Raw genomic sequence first — 14,802 nt, 5'->3', positions numbered from 1 at the left:
TTTTCTCAGTTTTTAAACATGAAAATTTGGTGTATATGCATTTTTTGTTGTGCCAGCAAACCAAATACAGTATGATTGGAATAAGACATATTTGGTGACGTTACACTCATAATGAAGTATCTACCACATGGACACACAGTAATGTTTACTAAATTGAATAGAATTGACAGACATAAAAATGAAATAAACTTGGTAAATTAGTGCCTTTGTAATTCCATCTGTCATAAAACCCAGAATTAAAGATGGGAGTTATTGTCTCAAATTGCTCACTGCTGATTTACTGTGAATATGATCAGTTAGCTTTCTCAAATTTGGGAAATATAGGCTCAAAATGAAATTACAGAGACCATTTACTTGCTGCTTATGATATGCAATTTTATAATACCACTAGTTTTATCTGTTAAATTGTATTTATACCTTATATAAAATCTTAAATGTTTCAAATACTATAGTATATGGCTCTTACTAATGTCACTAATGCTTTTGTTCAAAATGTATTTACTTCTCAACAAAATTTATATGCATAGTCAAAACACTTTTAAATATAGAGATTTCTTGACTGAAAAACTAAGATAATGCTATCTTACCTCCCCAAACTACTTTTTGATTTCTTTTGTTGCTTTTATCCTTGAAGCCAGGAAGATCTGGAAGGCTGGTAGCTCTGCAAACACACATGCTCACAATTTTATGACTTGCATAAAATCCTCTCATTTTCAGATTACCTTATCTCCTTCTATATTCCCCTGCCTATGTCCCATTTAGATACTATTACAAATTATCTATAAGAGGAACGCAAAATAAAAACCACTTCCATTCTGAGATCTTCTGGAAGTTTCTAGGATTAGAGGTAGGTCCAGTTTTCATGACACCCATGAAATAGTCATTTTTATCAGACATAGCATTTTGAAGTCTTGTTTTTTTATTGCCTTTCCACACCATAACACAAGTTTCTAAGGAATCGTGTCTTCTTGATAAATCCCTGTTAATTTTTTATAAAAGTATATGAAAATAAGAAACTGAATGCATTTAATTAGCAGAGTTTTCTTACTTTGCACATTATTAGGCTTCTCTGGTGTTCATTTGCTTTGTGTAATTCTCTTAAAGGAAGGCAATCCAGGGAATGGTGAGGTAACTCAGTGGGTAAAGGAGTTTACTGACAAGTCTCACAACCTGAGTTTTATTCCTGGAACTGACTGTTCCAAGTTGTCCTCTGACCTCCACTCATAGGTGCACTATGACTCCATTAAAAACTAAATAAAATAAATGTAAATGAAAGCCTTTCAAGTTTAGGAGTTCATCATACAACTAAAAGTAACAATTTAAAGTATTATGTCCAAATAAGTGACATTTGAAAATTATTAAATATTGTAATTATGTATATTCCATCTTAAATTTATATGAATATTTCTTATCTGAAATTAACTAGGAAAAGATAATGAGTCTCCATTACACAGTAACCATGGATGAGTTTAATTAATAATTTTTTATGCTTTCTTGCACCACTGTTGGCTCTCTTGTCAATAATTATTTACTACTTGTATATAAACACACTGTGATAAGTACAGGATGTAAGTCAGGAATATGGATATTTTTCTACCAGTGGATTGCTTTACCTTTGAGTGTGCAAATTCAGCATAGAGTGAAGACAGTCTGGGATATTTGTGTTTTATGTACCCATGATCTGAGGCTGTCCCGTGGAGCTGAAGAACATCCCTTTTTCACTACTACATTTTGATTACCTTTTTCCTTTTCTGTCAAAGATCAATATTATGAAATTTGTCATCAAGGAGAATTGCTTGATCACTCCTTTTATAGTTGTCAATTTAGGCACCTTCTAGGAGTGCAAATTAGAATCTTTGTGAGACTTCTTACTGCAATCAAGTCAGCTTCATACACCATCCTTAATGCTTCATTTACTGATGCTATTTCATAGTACAATCAAGCCTGCTGTTTTCAAAAACACTAGTAAATCATTGAAAAAATTAGGGATTGGGGTTTTTATAATGCACCGTTTCTTCGGGTTTTTTTTAAAGTGTGTGTGTGTGTGTGTGTGTGTGTGTGTGTGTGTGTGTGTGTGTTTCACTTTTGAATTCTTCTTAATATAAGTGTATCTTCCAGAAAACCAGAAAACAAAATAGCTTTTAAAACATCTATGGTCAAGAATCAGATAACATCAAAAACAGTGTAAGTTATCCGCCCTTCCTCCCCAGCTGACATAACTACATTGGCATTATATTTTCCAGTTCAAGTAAATGAAACCTCTCCCCCCTCCACAGTGTAGGATGTATTTGGCAGGACAGATATCAGAGACATCCCTTCACCATTAAATTAGGCAAAGGGAACTCACTGGTCCTCAAACTGTTAAATGGATATTAGGCTCTTAATGAATGGAACAGTTATCTTTGTGCCAGCTTAACTAACAGCGTTGACATGATTAGCATACATTTTGGCAACTGTTCTAGCACAGGGTCTTAGGAAAAAGAAGCTTTTATCTGTAAGCTTAATTTTCTTTAGGTTTCCCTGTTATTTCTGTTTTCAATCTGAACAAAATAATGTGTAAAGGAAATCCTACAACAAAAAATATTTAACAATGCATAATTTTATTAAGGTTATAGATATTTCTCATGCAAGAAATGAAGTTCAATAACCACCCCCAGCACATGAACCATGTTCAAAATTTGAAGTGAATAGAATATTAATTTTTCTCTTTATAATAATGGTAAAAGCCATGGGGCTAGTGGAAGACTTATTTTTTGTTAATGTTGCTACTTGTCTGTTATATAGATCCTCCATCAATAAAAGAAATTAAGTAAAACATGACCAGAAAGGATGCTTTCCTCATTCGTTATGTAAGAGTTGTGAATGAACAATTTATGGACTTACACAACCTTATAAATCTCTTAGTACAAGTGCCTATCATATAAAAGAAACTTTCATGAAAATATACCGATTTTTTGTCTCAAACTCAGCTGGCTTATATATTTACTTATCTAGATCACCAAATTGAATAAAACAAGAATAAGTAACTAATATAAAGCTGATAAGTCCTGTGCATGTATTTAAGTTTTTTTTTCTTCATGGTGTGTTATTACCTTAAAAATGATTGCAAGCTAATGAAACACAGCAAACAAGAGGTATGCTGGAAGGGAATGTGAGAAAAAAGTTATACTGATATTAAATCTAAAATTAATTAATATGAATATGCACATGAATGGGTGTAAATTTTCATAAGAGCTTACGCATACGAGCATGCTCTTTTCTATGTATGCTACAATTATATACACCCCTAATAATTTACCCAATGCTTAATTAAGTCATGAATTATTTTAATATAAATTTTAGCATAGCAGAATACTTCAATTTCTCACATTTAATCCTGAAAATAAACAGACACAAATCGCAGGCACTTCAGTGAAAGAACAAGCCAATGTTCAAATATAAAATGGTAAAAACAATCAAGAAATTATGAAAATATATACTTTTAATTTGCAAACATATAAACAATTTTGGTACGGTTACAGGTACATGATGATGATAAGTAAATTGACCCAGTTGAAGCTAACACATATCTTGTTTTTACTGACAGCTTTGCTATAGTTCTTACATAAAATTTCTGTCTCATGCAAAGATGGGAAAGTTAGAAATCACTGACAAGCCAGTTTTCTTCATTGCAAAAGAACAGTAAAAACTGAATCATCAGAGGAATCTGCTTACAAATAAACTGTTGTATGTTTTGTTTTCCAGAACCAAAGGAATGGTAGTGGAGCTAAACAACTCCAAAAGGTATAACTTTCACATAAAATGCACAACGAAAACAACCAGTATACTAGCTTTCACAGGAATTCAATTTGAATGCAGCTTTTGATTTTTCTCATGTAGTAGATGAATACAATCATACAAGACCTAACATCTAACCCAAGAACAATTTTCTGCTGACAAGTTGAGGATGCACGGATGACATAAACACCAAGCAAGCAAGTGGAGATTGAGACACTGCTGCATTTGCTCCTTTACTGAGTTCAGTGTCTAGTTACATTTCACAAAGGGAAGAACACACAGATGATGCCCACCTCCTGTAATTCTGGCAAGCGTACTGGTAAAGCAAGCAGACGGCAGGTGGACATACACAAAGTATGCACTCTCTGGCAGGTCAAATTTGTAACACATGGCAATGTTTTGCTGCTTGCCCAACATGAATTGCACTTCTTTCTAAATGCCTTCGCTTTCAAACTATAATTGATGCACTTATGAGGTAATGAACTTTGTTTACAAGCGGATTTTTCATTCTTATCATATATTTAAGTAGGGAAATTCAATTTACTTTATTTTTAATGTGAAAAACAATATATTTAAAATATACTCTCTCATTAATTTCATGTACAACAACTATCATGTACAATACTGCAGTTCCCAGCAAAGGGGCCGCTGGTGCCCTCTTGTGGTGAAAAGACATTTTAGAACAATAAAAATGTACTTTTCTTACCTTTGTCTTGAGTTTCATCAGTCATCTGCCTGGTGTATGAGAGCTGCCAATTATGTCCGGCATTTTATATATGTATATATAAATAACAATGATATAGCTGTTAGTGCTAATTTTCATTTAAAAATTCTGTACACATTTTATAACCTCTGAATTTGAATTAAAAACCTGTAAACAGCTATTTACAATATATTACAAGTTATAAATTAGTTGTCCTTCAGTGGAACTGCAATAGCACAGCATTGTTTGCATTGACAAAGACTATTCATGGCAATTAAAACATCCCTCTGTGTTACTCCACAATTAAACATCAAATATTAGAAATATCCATTGGTTTTCTCTCTCTCATACACAAGTCAATTTTTCCTTTCAGTGGAATTTGTACTTCCAAATTTTCATCTTCCCTGCGATGTTTTTTACCTTTCCGTAAGCAGATATATATTCCCATCCCTGTTACTAGTGTGATGGAACCCAAGCTTATGACAGACAGAGCTACTAATGTGGGCATACAGGACACAGATTCTACCTTCCTATGAGTTGGTTCTATTGAGATTTGTGGTTCTTTCTCTTCTATATTAATTTCTGGTTCTTTTCTTAAAAGACTTTCAATATAACTCTCATTACTGACAGTGTCATTGACAAATAGGTTCACCATGACAGTGGAATGGAGAGGTTCAGGGTAGCCATGATCACTCACTTTCACCAGTAAGCGATGCAGTCCATAGTCTGTCTGCAGCAAAGCTTCTTCCAGAGTTATGTTGCCAGTTTTAGGGTCAATCCTGAAGGACTCGGGCCTGGGACCTCTTCTTCCTATGATACTATAAGCTATGACAGCATTCATTCCAGTGTCTTTGTCAACAGCATAGACCTCTGTTACTGGTGAGCCAGGGAGAGTAGAGGGTAGGACCAACAAATAGGACATATTAGATTGAGGAAATAAGACAAGGGGAGGGTTATCATTGATGTCCAGAAGAAGAATTGTGATTTTTGTTGTAGAAGAAAGGGCAGGCTCACCCCCATCAACAGCTTCCACCCACAGAGTGTAGGAGCTTTGTTGTTCTCTGTCTAAAGATACTTTAGCTCTCAGCATGCCCTTGCCTGTATCTATGACAAAAATGTCACTCTGGTTTACCACTGAGAGGGCTACCCATCCATTCCTCCCAGCATCAGCATCTGTTACACTAATGACTCCAATTTCACCATATCCTGGAAAGTTTTCTGGCACAAAAAAGCTGAAGTCTTTGTTGATGAATCTAGGACTGTTGTCGTTTTTATCCAACACAGTGAGAGCCACTGTAGCCACTGATTCTCTGGGTGGCTTTCCACAGTCCACAGCACGGACAGTGTACCTATACTTTTCTTTCTCTTCTCTGTCCAGCTGAGTAGAAACTGTCAGAATCCCGGTGACACTGTCCAAGGAAAAATATGATGGTGCATCCGGTCCCAGGAAATAGGAAACTTGTCCCCTCTCTCCACTATCAGCATCTGTGGCATAGAGCTTCGTTAGAAAGGCGTTGGGTGCATTGTTTTCTTCAATGGTCAGTTCTATCAAAGGTTGAAGGAAAACAGGAGCATTGTCATTGTCATCTAAAAGTTGTACTTTAATGATTCTCTTGTCATGAAACCCTTCTGAGTTCCAGGCCACAACAGCTATTTCATAGAATTGTTGCTGCTCATAGTCCATAGGTTTTGTGGTCTCTAACAGATATTCATTGCTGTACGGCTTGTAAGGTGCTAACCTAAATGGCCCTTCACCGTCCAGGTAGCAGTTAATCTTGTATTTACCTTCTGGATCACTTATTGTAAAAAATGCAATTGGAGTATTAATAGGCTCCAGTTCTTTCAGATATACAACCCCATCCTTCTCATTTGCAATATAACGTGGGACAATTTCTGGGGGTCTGAAAACGACTTTGATGATGGACACAAGAGCAGTGATCACTGCAGGGATACAGCCCGGTCCATTAGCAAGGATGGTGAGCTTGTGTGTCTGTAGAGCACTCCCGCCAATCTTACTGAAAAGCTTAATGACTCCAGTAGTCTCATCCAGGTGGAATAAATCCTTGGATTCTTGTGCAACTTTCTGGCTGTAACTATACGTGATCTGTGCATTGGTCCCCAAGTCTCTGTCGACAGCCTGGACAGCTGCAATGGGGGTGCCCACTGTAGCATTTCCATAAACAGTGACATTAATTTGTGAATCTACAAAGACAGGACAATTGTCGTTAATATCACTTATGCCAATGGTGAGGGTGGCACTGCCCAGCAGTGGTGGAGACCCACCATCCTCAGCTATGATGATGCTCACATATTGGTCCTGTGTTTCTCTGTCCAAAGCACCCATGACAATCAGGTAGGGGGTTCGTTCCCCGTTCTCATTCTCCTCCACGTCCAGGGTAAACATGCCATGGTAGTCCAGCAAACGATAGGTTTGTACCCCATTAATGCCTACATCGGGGTCCACGGCCGGGTGCTCTATTGCCAATCGGGTGTTTACAGGTGAGTTTTCGGGAACCCAAACCGAGATTTCAGAAATTGGGAACTGTGGAGCATTGTCATTGATATCCCTGATGGCAATTTTCACCTTCACAAACCTAAAATATTCCTGAGGCAGGACCAGTACATCCAGAAGCAAAAGGCACGAGTCAGAGGAAGGAGAGGAGGCAATGGAGGTACTGCCGCCCCAGGCAGCCCCTCCGCCCCCATCCAGACACAGTGCTTCTCTGTCGATCTCCTGTGCAGAAGTGTGCAGCTCTCCGGAGCGGTTGTCTAGGGTCACATACTGGCCACTCAGTCCCCCAGAGGCCAAGCTGAAAGAGAGAGGGGGGTTCCCCTCCGTGGCAGTGCGCTCTGGGTGCAGCAAGTGCTGGCTCTGCCTCCCAGAAGCCCGGGGCAGCAGCCTTAGGTCTTCTGCCAAGCTGCCTATGAGCACCCCAGCAGGCAGTCCCTCGTTTAGACTGTATAAAAGCTCGGTGGCACGGCTGTAACTCGCAAGGCAGTTGAAGGGTCCCACGAAGAGGAAAAGCAGAAAAACATGCTGGAGTGAAGGGAGGGGAGAAGGTGATTACACATTCCCGGAAACACAGAGGGGAGTTAGGAAAGAGTGACCCCCGCCCGGGACAATGCTCATCCTCATTCGTTTCCACAAGCAAAACCTCTCATCTCGAGCGAAGTGGCAACTTGCTGCCAGAGAGGGAGGTCTGGGGAGCAAAGCTGTCTCGGAAACTTAACTCCTTTCTCCTCCTCTGATACTTTCCCCACTCCCACCGGGTATGGTCACTAGCCTCGTCCAGCGAATATTTAGAATCCCAAATCTTAAGGGTCCCTGGAAAAGCACAGCAGAGAAGACTTGGACTCAAATGGCTGCGCAACGCGACAGGAAACCTCCTTAGGTTATGGGGAAAGAAGCGATGGTGGTGGAGAGCACCGAGCGATGAATGAATCATTGGAATGATTCTGCCATTAAGGTCCCAGAACACCTAACGTGTTGCACCGGTTTTCTATGAAGCCACTGCAAACAACGGCATCGACACCAATAATAACAGCAATAACAATAATAAGGAAAATTGAGCCATACTCCCTACCTACTCCCCACCCCTGTCTTAGATTGGAGGAAGGAAAGTGGTTTTTTTTTTCTCATTTTTGTTCGTACATAAAAACAAATCAAAGGATCTGGGTCGCTACCTCTTATCATGCCCTCTACCTCCTGCCAAGCCTAGAACTCAGCAAAGTAAACGCGGAAAAATTATTATGCAAAAACATTTGTCAGTAGCAGTAGACAGACAGCTCCAAGCTGACATCCGCTACAGGAATCAATCTTACATCACTGAATATAAAGGGGATTGCGGGCACCCTCGACCCTCCACCTCATCCAACATTTCTGCTTCAGAAACTTCCTTTCTCGACCCGAGGGACGAAGCTATTTGCTAAAATACCATAGGCGCTGTAACCAAAACTCCTTTCTCCCCCTCCCATCTTCTCGTGAAGTTTGCATTATGGGAAAACGTTCGAAAACACCTTCAAGGAGTAGGAACAGCTGAAGAGCATTGCAACTTCTGGGGGACCCGGGTTCCTGCATCCTTACCGGCAGGTTCCTGTGGCTGGTGCTGCTTCTGGGACGATGTAGATGCCCCATATCCAGGCACGGGTGCCAGGTCGCCAGGCGCAAGCTCACTGCTTTGACCAGCGAGCTGCGCGCATTCCCTCGGCCGTGCATTCCCTGGGAGGCTGCAGTCAGCGCGCTCCAGAAAGGAGGGCGGCGGAGGACACTCCCTCCCTCTTCATGCAAATCGCTGGGGAACTTCAGCCAATAGTCACTGGCCTGTCAATTAAGAGCAGGAATTCGGCTGGACTGAAAAGCCCAGGGCCAGAAGGGGACATTTACAGTGTCCACTCCTGGACATGATCTGTCCACAGTCCGCCAAAGAATCCAGAATGAGGACTGGCTCTTTACGGCTGCCTGAAGATGCCACTAGGTCGGGCGTCAGAGCACATACCAACCCGCCTTGCTCTTTACTGCACCAGTTAAATCCCAAGTCCACAGGTTGCTAGCAAGAGAGTGAGAATTAAAATAGGTAAACAACACACACCGGTTTCTGACCGCAGAAAGCGGGTCCCACAAAAACCCTGCGTTGCCAACCAGTTACTCCCAGTCATGGGGATCCAGCAGTTCTTTGTATAGAGCAAAACAAAAACAGAACCAAAACACAAAAAAAAAATCAACAACACACTTTTCTCAAACCTCAGCAGTCTCAACTTCTTTGTGCCAAGATGTGAGTCAGAAAAGCAAATTTTTGAAATCCATAAAGGTTCCTCATGCCTTCGTTTAAGCTTCACTGTTTGCACATGGCAAAGATGAGAGTTTTCAGGGTGCAAGTGTCTCTAGGTGTCAGCCTGGAGGTTTGATTTTAGGACAACTGCGGTTTCTGGTGCAAAGACTAGAAGGAAGTCCTGTGCATGAGTGTGTGTGTGTGTGTGTGTGTGTGTGTGTGTGTGTGTGTGTGTGTGTGTGTGTGTCCGTGCGTGCATGCGCACTGAACACATTATCAGCTGTTTTTCTGGAAGGGGAATATTTAAAGGAGAGAGGGCAGTCACCAAAGCTCAAATAAAACACTAGTTACTTTTCAAATTATTGTTTTCTCTCCTGTCCTCTACCTGCTTTCCTAAATGCCTTTTAGAGAAGTACCCCCTTAGAAACAGGTCTCAGAGCAGGGTCCAAAATGCTTTGCTATCTTTTCTGATCCTCAACAGTTTGTGATTTGCAATCTGTCCAGAAATCAGAGCTGGTGCGTTCAGTCTGTAAAACTGCCTGATCTGCAGGATGTTGTATAAGTAACGACCAAGGCCATTCGGTATCTCTTCGAGTCTATGTTGTCTTAACTAGGCTTCCAAATTCCCTCTTTGATGGCCTAAACATAACTTCTCATTTGCTGGGTGGTCAGTGACTGAGTCTAGATCAGAAACATTGCTTCCTCTGGCATCAGTAAGAGCAATTTTTCTGTGCATTCCTGAGGAAAGCTAATTTAGTTTCCTTCTACCTTGTACTAACAAACATAGAAATTGTTTGGCTAAGCTAATTGTTCAGCTTATGGTCTTATTTTCAGTAATCCTATGTCCAGAGTCCTAAACACTGACAAAGTACCCCCTTAGAACACCTGGGCTGTAGCAACTTATTATTATACAAGTGGTGCTGTACATGTAACAGACAAAACACTCGATCATACATGTCTGACTTATAATTTGAACATAGCTATTTACAGTGCCATGGGAGAGTAGATGAAGGGGCAAACCCATGTATAAACATCTGGCTGTGATCCTCTGGGCAGAAGACACTTATGCATCTGGTAAACAAGCTACATTTGGGGAGGTATGTTTACCTCCTCTGCCTTACTACTTTTATCAACTGGTTCTGTCCTACAGCTGAACTTTTACCATCACTGCTAAATATTTATCTTGGAGTCTGGAGCTAAAATGTTATCAGATTCTAAAAATCAGTACCACACTCTATCTAAATTGTGTTTATGTCTTGATGCAATACCCGTATTCTCTGGACATCAGGAGAGCATCTTTCAACAGTCATAAACCCCACAATATGCAATAATTCAGTCAATACATAGATAGTAAATGCATTGGACTGTATATGTTCACACACTTCATGCCCTTTTCTACTGACCGGGGTCTCTGCTCTTACTGTCTTTCTCTGTGTATAGATGTGTGTTTCTTAGGTTTTCATTTGTTTATAAGAACATTGGAGTGGAACTGTTGTTTATAAAGATTATTAATGTCCAGTGATTGTTAGTTCCTGTTATTGCTGGGGAGGGAGAGGGAACTGGGATTGGTATGTAAAATAAAAAAATAGATGGTTTAAAAAACACAAACTTAAAAAATAAAGACTACCATCATGGTTATATTCACAATTGGCTTTCCTTTTCTCTGAAATCTTTCTCTTCTTTATTACAAATCTACTTTTTAAAGGTATCTCTGCCACCTCATCACAGCACACATCACTATTCCACATAGTTTTTAAGTCAGATAGAAATTAAATCTCCCATTTAGACTATAATTTGTCTGCAGTGTTTCTAAAAATATTGGCTAAAAGAAGTATAACATATGACCCCTCCTGGCTCTCTTCAAATAAACTCCAAGAACTAAGCCCTGTCCCTGACTGTTGGTCACTGCATCTGCTTCCATCAGTTACTGGATGTAGGTTCATGCTTGTCTTTCTGGGTCAATGTTACCTCACTCAGGATGTTTTTTCTGGTTCTATCAATTTGCCTGCAACTTTCAAGATGTCATCGTTTTTCACTGCTGAGTAATATTCCATAGTGTAAATGTACCACATTTTCTTTATTCATTCTTCAGTTCATGGGAATCTAAGTTGTTTCCAGATTCTGGATATTACAAACTATGCTGCTATGAACACAGTTCAGCAAATTTCCTAGATATGATTGTGCATCCTTTGGGTATTTGCCTAAGGCCAAGACCATGATGGGAAACCCACAGAAAAAGATGCCTAAGCTAGTGGGAGCTCATGGACTGTGGACTGACATCTGGGGAAACTGTATGGGACCAAATTAGACCCTCTGGATGTGGGTGACAGTTATGTGACTTGATCTGTTGGGGAGGGGCCTGGAAGTGGCACCACAACCTATACCAGTGGTACGAACTGGCTTTTGGAGCCCGTTCCCTATGGTGGGATACCATGCTCAGCCTTGATACAGGCAGGAGGGGATTGATCTTGCCTCAGCATGGCGTGCCAGACTTTGTTGACTCCCCAAGGAAGGCCTTGCCCCTTATGAGAAGTGGATAAGGGAGGAGGTGGAATGGGGTGGAGGAGATGGAGAGGGAACTTGGGTTGGAATGTAAAATGAAAAATAATTTTTTATACAGGAAAAAAAGAATTATAGCAAAATCTATTCAAGTGCATTGAAAGCTAGGTGTTGAAATTCCTGAAAGAACTATTTGTGATGACAATATGAAACACTTTTGCTTTAAGTTATTCAGCCTGTTGTTGAGTCCCTCTCTGAATGGTTGCTTGTCATAAAAATTAGGAGCCTTGGCACAAAACTAAGTAACATCTTACATGCCACATGCACACTGTTAAATGAACTACTTGTTATCATCTTCCATATTAGAGGATCTAAGCAAAGGTATCATGCAGTGTTTTGCTTTCTAATTGGGCTTTAAAAAACCTGAGACAAAACCAAATGAGCTTCTTTGGTTCTCGGCACAATTTTCCTGGGCATTGCAAAAGCATCCCTAGACTCTTGTTCCTTCTGGAGATAGCCTTGTGACCTACCATCTGGTGCCACAGATTTCTTTTAAAGATGATTTAGAGAGCTTCCATGCTATTAGTCCCTTGAAAATAATACTCATGAGCTTCTCAGATGTCTCAGTCGCTCTGGGCCTGCTTCCCAGGTGTTTTGTAAAAATTGATCTGCAAGAATAGTTAGATTACATGCCTCACAATCCTATTTCTGCTGTAGACAAAGAAACAGCATGGAATGATGGCTGGTATTTTGAACAGAGCTGGGGATTTGGATTCTACTTTCTGGCTTGTTGCTTATGTCCTGTGTGACTTTAGGCAAATCTTCAAACCTCTACTTCAGTTTCCTGCTGACCACCCCCACATACCACAATCACCTATATGCATGAACCAGCTTAATTGGTTTCTGTCATTAACAAGTGCTGCTTGATAATACCAGATTAGTTTGATTATTATTTACTATGTTATATAACTAAATGGTAGTAATTCTTTTCATTTGCTGCAAGCTTCCTCTCCCTGATATTTCTCCTAATCATAATGGAGTGAGAGTTTCTATGTGCCTAACAACAGACCAGCTTCAAAGGTTGTATTTTAATAACCATGCTTTAAAATATTTGAATTCTTAAAATGCCATGTAATTTGTTGCTAATGTCTGTAATTAATTTCCATTGTACCTTTCAAAATTATTTTAATAATAGCACGGTATTCACAAAGGTCAATTTACTTAGACATTAATATTAGTATATTTAATATGTTTTGAAAATCAACCCAGTGTTTGTTCTGTCTAGTTCAAAACTGTAAATTAATATACATTGTATGACCTTATTTTAAGGAATTTTGCTTGTATTATGAATAGCTTATAAAATCTGTAAGTATGTATTAAGCCGTGCTTTCTAGCTTAGAGGAGTCACCCTTTGAGAACCAAAGGTAAGGGCTCCGAAAACACTGAGGCCTCCAAAGGTTACCCACTCTGTGCCTCTCATACCTAACTGTCCCGCGCTACCGTCTCGCCAGCAAGAACGACTCGGCACACTTAGGATCCTTCTGCAGAACAGCTTTAATGCGTCTTGAGAGGGAGAGCATAAGCTTACAGAGCAGAGACCCGGGGAGCGAAAAGCCCAACCCTTATATAGCTCAGCAGCCCCCGCCTCGGACGTGTCATCTCCTGACTGGCTCCTGCTCGTCAGCCCATATGACGCCACAGGAGAGGCAGAGAGTAAGGGATGGAAAAGTAGCAGGCGCGTGCGCACCAAGGTTGTTTACTCCAACTGACAACGGGTGTCAGCGCCATCTTGTAACGGAGAATGTGGAGGCGGATCCCCACACCTAACTGCATGTAACATTCACACAGGCACATTTAACAATCTCTTGCTTGCTGTTTTGAAATATGAATCCCCTAGCACAAGTTGATGACTCCCAGCCCCTTATACTTCCTTCAGGACCACTCAAGGCTGATGTGTATCCATGAGGTCCAAGGAACCTTAGGACTAACAAGCCAGCTCTACAAAGCAAGAGAAAAATTGTGTTGTCTCTTCCTTTGGGAACCACAAAGAGCTAGGAATCATAGTGGCAGGTCAGGCAGACAATTTACATTTGCTTGGTGGTTGGTAGTAGATGCTAGAAATGACCCCATCACAATGTTCTAGTAAGCACCATTACCACCAGAAATGGAAGAAAACTATCAACTCCCTCAATACTCGAATTTCAGACAAGAAGAGCAAGTTCCTGAAGTTCTAAGCTTGGGGTAGGAGTGGATTGGTACATAGTACTTAAATTAAGCATACCACTGGTCTCATTGAGTCCTTCAAACTTAGACAGACAGGCATTCATTCTAATAGCAAAATAAACATTTATTTGACTGATTCAATCTAAAAAAAACTGTAAGTATGATGATTTAAAATGTATGTTAAGCATGAATGTATGCAATATGTTAATATATAAATTTTAATAGTATAACCCATATTAAATGCAATGCATAAGTTTTTCTGACAGCATTTAAGAGAGCAAACAGTATTTGAGAAATGTGAAAATGATAATTTATTAGTATATCTGTTGTGAATATGAAGTAGAGTAATTTATCTGTGATTTTATTATTCCATATGACAATTTTTAACACAATTATTATAACAATTTCACAGGGTTACATGCTATTCAAGTGTGATTATTGGGCTGTGATTTTTGACATAGAATATACATGTTGTTTTTCTTCTAGTATACCTTCTTTCATGAATGGAAAGAATGACTAATCAAAACATAAATTAGTTAATTAAAGAATTTACCTAACTATCATTTAAATGTGTTTAATTCAATCAAAAAGTTGATAACTACAGAAACATTGTTAGAGATGTGGATCTGTGATATTGCTAATTTTTAAAAACTTTAACCCATTACTACTGTCCATACACACAAACACATTTTACTTATATTTGAAAAGCTTAACTCTGTCAATTTGTAGACTTAAAAATATATTAATGTGTAACTGTATATGTACATGAAAGTATAAATAGTCTTCTTTTAATATGTGTGTATGTGATCTGTGTATGGAGAGGCCCATGTG

The 14,802-nt window shown here is 39.5% G+C and overlaps 1 protein-coding gene across 1 annotated transcript; it reads right to left on the bottom strand.

Annotated features, from left to right (window-relative positions):
• Positions 1-3,463: 3,463 nt before the first annotated feature.
• Positions 3,464-9,410, bottom strand: Pcdh20 (protocadherin 20). Its single transcript, XM_005071025.4, has 2 exons — positions 8,565-9,410; positions 3,464-7,517 (listed from the first exon to the last, which is right to left on the bottom strand). The coding sequence occupies exons 1-2, from the start codon at positions 8,694-8,696 to the stop codon at positions 4,791-4,793; spliced, it is 2,859 nt and encodes a 952-aa protein (XP_005071082.3). The 5' UTR covers positions 8,697-9,410; the 3' UTR covers positions 3,464-4,790.
• Positions 9,411-14,802: the final 5,392 nt, after the last annotated feature.

Source organism: Mesocricetus auratus, unplaced genomic scaffold, assembly GCF_017639785.1.
Source record: "Mesocricetus auratus isolate SY011 unplaced genomic scaffold, BCM_Maur_2.0 Super-Scaffold_2245, whole genome shotgun sequence".
Classification (NCBI taxonomy): domain Eukaryota; kingdom Metazoa; phylum Chordata; class Mammalia; order Rodentia; family Cricetidae; genus Mesocricetus; species Mesocricetus auratus.
Note: the sequence above shows the minus strand (reverse complement) of the source record. Positions and strands in the feature narration are given on the sequence as shown.